A 7,366-nucleotide genomic window follows, 5' to 3' on the forward strand; every position below is an offset into this window, starting at 1 on the left:
CTGAGGAGCAGGGCACAGAAAAGAATCCACCCCACTGAAAAAAAAAAGGGAGTAGATAAGTGTTATCAGGAATTGCTCATGACAACACTGGAGTTCAAACACTCAGACAAAGCCAGCATGCACTGTCATTTCATCTGATGTCCCTGCACCCTACACACATGCAGTGCCATTCTCCATCAGTACATGTCTGTCCTCTGTGTGCACAGGCTCCTTCACTCACACATCCACCTGATGATGGCACGACAGCAGAGAGCTACTCCAGTCTCACTTGCATAGTTCCCAGTTAAAAATAAGCTTTCCCTCCCCCTTCTTGCTGCAGCAGCCACACTCACTGGTCAGTGCTCCCTGCAGGGCTATGGCAGATCTGGACACAGCTTGCTACATTCCAACGAGAGATAACGCTGCAGAAAGCGGTGCCCGTGATTCCCGAGCGCTCCCACAGCTGATACACCAAACTAATCCGGACAGCTATGAGAGGAGGCGGGGAGGAGAACTCTGCCTATGTGACCTAAGGAACTGCAATGTGGAGACTGAGTTTGGAGGAGGAAGATGAAGAAGATCTGTGAGAAACCACCAGTGAAAAGAAAAAAAGGTATTTCCCTTCTCTGCTGTACAGGTCACTCACGTAACATTTCGGATGCAGCACAAGTTCAGCGGCCGTTATCAATGCGTGGTGCACGCCCACGTGTGTGTGTTCATGCACATGGGTGTGTGAATGTGCACACACGGTATTTCACTGTATTCCACACCTCCCAGCATCCTAATGTTTGCCCTCCTGAGGTTTCTGACATGACTTATTTATAACAAACCATAAACGTTCACAGCATTTTGCAGACAAAGAAAAATGACAGGTTACTTCCCTGAGGAGCGTACAAATCTAAATGGGACTTCACAAAGCAAGAGATAACAGCAAAGGGTGAGGGGCAGGGGGAAAGAAAAGCAAAGTGGTCTGAAATCTGAAATGGGATCCAAGAGCACAGAGCCTTGTTGCAATGGCACCTTCCACATTCGCCTGCAATTCTAGTTTTAGAAAGACTTTTTTAGATATTTTTTTCCCCCTAAAGGAAAAGTGGATGTTTGCCTGCTGCGCTATCACTTCCCCTATTTCAAGTCTTTCCCTTCCACTCCTCTGTCTCCCTGACCAGCCCCCAATAGCAAAGCTATGTGTTGGAGCAAACCAGCAGCACAGCAAACTGATGTAATGCTCTAAATCCTGCCCAAACACACACGTGAGTGCACAGATTAAAATTACATTAGAAATAAGCTTAGGGAGAGACATATTTGTTGTATTGGTGGGTTTATTTGTGACAAATGAGAGAAAGAACACAACTGCTTGACATTTTTTTGCCTTAGCTCCACTGAGCAGGGTCTAAAGGCCACGGTGCTGCCTCTTTCTCCCCTGCTCCATTTCCTTGCTCATAAATTAGGGGTAAAAGCTGAACCCAAGTGAACGCCTATTTGCTAAGCTTGTTTTGGACGCTGCTCAGTGACATACTTCTAGGTGTGTTTCAGCTGTACTAGACCAAATTCACTCTGGGACATATAAAAGCACTTGCAAAGAAAAGACCTCCTGAACTTTCTGAAACCAGTGCAGACACGTCCCAAATGTTAATGGGCTTTTTCTCTTGACAAATAAGAAAGTTTTCCATTATTTACAGTCCCCTAGAAATCCCAGCTAAAGTCACTGTCCCATTGTGCCAGTCTCTGAAGTCAGGCCCCACCCTCCAGAAGTTTCATCTCAACAGACAAGAGGTAAGGAAGAGGAATCATTATCCTCATTTGCAGATGAGACAGGAAAAAAAATATTACTAGCTCGGTTTCTTCCCAGCTACGTCTGGATTAGCAACCCTGAAAGAACTTCCAGGTACGTCTCCTGGCTGCTTTTTAACTTCATATCAAGGCCAGATCCAGGCCCAACACACCCTGGCTTCCACGGAGAGAAAACATGGGTGCACGGCCCCGGCGGGAGCCGAGACACGCTCTGACCACATGTTTGATCTTGACACCAGCACGTAGGTCTAGACAGCATGACAGAAACCAGCTGCACAGACAGAAATCACACCCAAACCTCAACTGCAACCCAATGCCTTCATTAGAAGTTTGCCTTTTCCCATCTGTATTTGGTTTGTGAGGAGGTTACAGCTAGCAAATACCACTGCAGCACCAAGAGAAGGCTGCAACTCATCGCATCCTCTTCACCCAAAGCCAGTGAGATGCATGCTGCAATTCGTAAGACCAAGACATAAGCCACTAAAACAACTATGACCCTTTTTTCCCCACTTTTAAAGCACTTAATGTGGCTGTGTCCTGTTGTGGATATACAAAACCATCCAGCACTGCATCTCTGACAGCTGCCTTACACATGCACACTTCACTGCTCCATGTCCAAAGAGCCACTGTGTTGTCTCAGATGGGTTCACTGACACGATTGGACGCACCAGGGTTATCAACAAGTGGCTGTATTTTGCTGTTAATCCAGAAGACCAAAGAGCTTCAAGATAGGGTGGGGTACGGGGCTTCACTCTCCACTGTCTTGTGTGACAGATGCATTCAAAATGAGCATGAAAATGCTTCTGAGATTAGAATAAGAACATTTATGGTTCTTCCTCCAAAAATTCCCATGAACAGCAACATTTTACATGTCAGACAGGAGGTTACGTTGGGACAAGTGCAAGGGGCCACATCTGGCACGTCGTGTCACATGATGCGCAGAGGAGCCAAGGCACTCGGCTGCATCTGGGGAACACGCTGCTTCAAGCACAGCCCTTCGAAACCCCGGGTGCCACGTCCTGTGGCTCCATCTGAGCCCTGTCACCTCTCTGTGCTCCTCCACGCCACGTCACGGATCACAGATCCAGCTGCCTCTGGCACGTTGGGTTACCAGAGGGAAGCTGCAGCTCTGTGCTGCAAATACGCACAATACAGACTTTAATTTCGGGAAGCACCAGGCAAGAGCCAGGCAAGAGCTGCACACTCGGTGAGCACAGCTGGCTGCTTGCAGACCTGTTCCAGCAGAGACCTCGTGATCACACACGTCTTGGATCACACTCCTCACTCCAGCAGCACGGCAAAGGACTGGCAGAGACACCACAGTGACTCCCCAGACCACCCAGGTACAGACATGAAAGAGTTAAAAGTCCTTCCAAACAACACTGAACAATCTCATCCCTGTTTATGCCCATCATGTTCTCCCAAAGTGAGATCCATGGATATTTAATTGCTGTCAACAGCCCGTGAGGCAGCTCACTTGTGTTATCCCCATGGGATATGTGTTGGGAAAACTGCTACCTAGGCAGTGTGCCCCGAAACCTAGAGGAGACAGACTAACCCCACAACCTGGCTGACTCTGAGTGCCTTCCTCCCCACTGCTGCCAACACCCATACAGAAATTTAAATCATATCCGACAGGTCTTCTCCTGGGGAGTATCAATTATTCTGCTCTGTTTGGGAAGGAAAAACACATGCCATGAGTATGAATGTTCACACAGCACTCCATACGTACCGAGGTGTGCTTGTAACACAGAGATAAATAACTGTTACTGTCTACAGATACACTTTGTTCATCAATTAATTACAAAATAATCTAATTACTAACACCACAAGTTAAAATGGCTCATCCTTAGGGTGTATGTAATTTCCTAAGATTTTTTTTTTTGAGGGAAATAGATTTGAACTTTTAGTCTATTGTTACCCTACATTCACATCACTCTTATGCCAGACACATGGAAGATCAGTCTCAAAACACCAATATCGTCACTACTGATCACATCTCAGTGCACTAGTCCTCAAGCCACATGATAATCCTCCTGCAACTTTAGAAACCACACTGAGAAATTCCTTAAAAACAGCCCCTGTATCAGCCAGGTTTGTACTCCATTGCCCGGATTCTGTCTGTACTCCACTGCACCGAGTCGACACAGTTTAACTCAGAAGCCAATGAGACTGGTGCATGCACAGGGTTAATACAACAGACAAGAAAACTGGTCCAGAAGCTCCCTTGGCAAGATCTGCAGGTTGCTGTACTCTCTCCAGCCATCAGTGCTGTGCAGCACAACACACTGGTGAACCTTCAGCTGCTCGTGCTCACTTCAGAGCTGACATCCTGTCCGTGTACAGAACTGATGGGAAGCTCTGAACGTGATGAATCTTCAGCATGTACCCCTGTTGGTACCCTCAAGAAAACATGATGTGCAACACAGAACTCAGAACCTGGCTGAGGTTTCACTTGTAGTTGGTGCAGGCTAGTCCAAGCTGTTTAAGCAATCTGCACAAAATATTCATCTCTCTCCTCTGCTTGTGAATTTCCCCAAGCACATTAGAGAAGCAGGTTAAAAAGTGCTTTTTTTTTCTGATTGGAGGCAGGACAGCCAGACTTTTGTACAAGTGTTTTTCTTTGGGAATGAAAATCATTTTGTGACCAAGCAAGAGTTCCATTTCTCACTTCTGCGAGCCTCGGCAGCAGGACCCAGGATATTCTTTCCAGGCACACACATCCTCACACCCATCTAGACGGAACCAACCCTGTTCAGGGAACACACTTTCCATCGGGAAGCACAGTTACTAATCCAGCAAACTACTTGCTGATCTCTCTTGCACTATTTGATCCTCTTTGCTGCTAGATACATAAACCATTGCTCACACTTAGCACACAGGATGTACATACCAAGGCAGTGTAAAATATTAAAATCAATATACAGCTTCATCACACCATCAAGAATAAGACTTTTCAGTGGGACAGGGCTTGAGCGAGCGCCGTGCAGCAGCACTCCTTTCCTCAGGAGCTGTGTAGGGGCTCAGCTGACACAGGTTTAACCCAAGCACAAAACTCAAAAAAGCAGAGGAAGACTCAGCAAATACCTCTTACTCTATGTACATCCCCCAGCCCCACCTGAGAATTCACACTCACCAGCCACAAACTTCTCTTCTGTTTTGTCAGTAGTCTGTCCCCAAATACATTAAGGCATTAATGTCCTGGCAAAGAAGAAAGCAAACGCATCAGCAAACATTACTGGAGAGGACTGTAGCTGTAAATACCTGGCTGCATGTGTTAGTTACCACCTAGCAAAAAGAATTAAGTACTGATGCCCAATAGAATTGTAGAGTGTAACTGAAAGAGGAGGAGATTAGCAGCTTTCAGATAGCCAAAATACACTCACGCACCCGTACACACACGAGTACTACAGTGGAGTTGCAGTAGGTGTGCTGAAGGGATCCTGGCCAGCACAGCAGCCAGGTAAAAAAAGGGGGTTTAACCCGCGACTCAGTCAGACCTCTTCATAAGATACGGTGAGGGATCTTGCAGATACAAGAGGCTTAAGAGGAGATAGTGCTGTCTCGCATAAAGGCAATGAGCATGCATGTTCCTGACATGCTGTCTGCTTTCTCAAGCATCATCCAGAGTAATTTTTAACCCCTTCTTCATCCCAATGTTTTAAGAGCATCACCCTGCAAGATTCAACGATGCATTTTCCTCTCCACATTCCCCATCATTTTGAGTGCCACTAGACCCCAGGCACCACAGACCCAAACACTGGCCCACCCAAAAGCCACTGGAAAGCAAAAAATGCAAGATCTTACTGGCAGTCCTGCTGCAACAATGCCGGGAGAGGACAATTCCAAGCGAGAGGAGAAAGAAGGGTCTGGAGGGGAACTCTCCCACTGTCATGCAGCAAAGCCGATTGGAGGACAGTGTTGCTGGGCTATAGGAGTAAAGATGAAGCAAACTCCTTCCCAAAGGAATCCAGCTCCCAGTTTTTCTTCCCTTCCAGAACCATCCCTTGAGAGAAAAAATTGTATGACCCCCTGAACCATTCCCCTCTCACTTTGCCCCAGGCTGGCACTGCCAACACACACACGTGTGATCGTTACGCTCATTCTTGGCAGCAGGAAGGCTGAGCTCCGAAGGGAAGGGGTTAAGCTGGAGCAGCACAGCCACTGGGGAGCGAAGACGTTAGTTTAAACTGACAAACCTAGTCCTCTGTAAACAGAGGAAACAAATCGCACGGCACAGCGGCCATTAGGATGGTGGTGTCACTGCTTTAAAGCAAGCAAGTCAGTGTCGATCCCCAAACCTGCGGGATGGAGCTTACCCCTGACTCCTCATTGCTCCGTAACCAGAGGTGAAGTGGGAACGCTCTGCCACCAGAATCCGCTGACACGCCGATAAACTTGAGAGAGAAAGACAGCAGGAGAAAGCGGGAGAAGAAAAAGGGGTGGAGGCAAGTCTGACATGTTTGTACAGTGCCTGGTTCACCTAAGCTGCCGAGTTTGATTTCAGGGTGTGGTAGCAGATGGGACATAGAAGCACTCAGCCTGGAGAAGCCTCGGAGCCTTGTTCCAAGGAGAATGACACATGCTGATGGCAGAGCCTCGTGGGACCATCTTGCCTTCTCCTCACTGTCTCCTCCTTTTGGTGCCTAGAGGGGCTGAGAGAGAGAAAGAGCTCAGAGTCACACCTGGGCACCCCGGTTGGCTGGGTCTCAGCAAGGAACCTTGGGGAGATCATCTCCCATTCCCCTCCACCCTTTCCTCCCCCCACACTTCACTGCTGACCTATTAAAGCTCCGACTTGCTCGTTAGCTCTTCTCTCTCGGCTCCACAGCCTTAGGGCCTAGAGCTGCTGCCGTTTCTAACAAATCCCCACATCTCTGCCTGTGTCGCCTGGCTGCAGATTTCAGGACCTGCCACCAATTCCTTTTCATTCCCGGCAGGAAAGCTTTGATTGCTTGCTATGTGCCTGGCTATAGAAGAATTCACCAGTTTAGTTGCCTTGCAGATGAGCAGCCCATGACCTGGCGCTTTTACTTCTCCCGTCGCTGGCTCGGCGTGAGTCAGTGCTGCGAGGTCTGAAGTCTAGTAGCACCCTATAATCTTGTTGCGCTGCCTGTGCTGTGCCTCAGGCTTTACTGACTCCTGGAAACAGACATTTCCACAAGTGACTTCTGTTCAGTAGGACACCAGCTCCACCACTGCTCAGCGGTGGCAGATGGGCATAGGTGGAAAGGGGCATCATTAGAGGACGTTTTGGGGATGACAGGTCAGTGGTCATGTCAGCAAACCCATCAGCTGCTCTTTCTTTGCTGCAAATAAAGAGGATTCTTGGCCCCTCCCAAACACTAACAATGCTGGCTTAACCCTACAATATTTTTAGGTCCAAATAGCAGAGATAAAAGCCTTAAAAATACATCCCCATGATTTCTAATTTTCTTTTTAACATTAGTTTTGTTGAACTGACCTTAAAAATAAATTAATTAATTACATGCTACAAATAATCATTAGGCTGTCATAATCCCTGCTAAGAGTGGCTTGTCCAGCAGAGGTTGGCCAGCCCAGTGACCTTTAAGCCATGTTCCCCCATTCCCATTTT

The 7,366-nt window shown here is 47.6% G+C and overlaps 1 protein-coding gene across 1 annotated transcript in view; it reads right to left on the reverse strand.

Annotated features, from left to right (window-relative positions):
- Positions 1-5,665, reverse strand: part of PAK6 (p21 (RAC1) activated kinase 6) — a 25,077-nt gene extending 19,412 nt beyond the window's left edge. The window contains exon 1 of the mRNA XM_010172087.2: positions 5,578-5,665. Coding sequence (XP_010170389.2) covers positions 5,578-5,665 — 88 coding nt within the window. The remainder of the gene's footprint in view (positions 1-5,577) is intronic.
- Between the last annotated feature and the right edge of the window lie 1,701 nt (positions 5,666-7,366).

The sequence above is a fragment of the Antrostomus carolinensis genome, unplaced genomic scaffold, assembly GCF_000700745.2.
Source record: "Antrostomus carolinensis isolate BGI_N321 unplaced genomic scaffold, ASM70074v2 scaffold8997, whole genome shotgun sequence".
In the NCBI taxonomy this organism is placed as follows: Eukaryota; Metazoa; Chordata; class Aves; order Caprimulgiformes; family Caprimulgidae; genus Antrostomus; species Antrostomus carolinensis.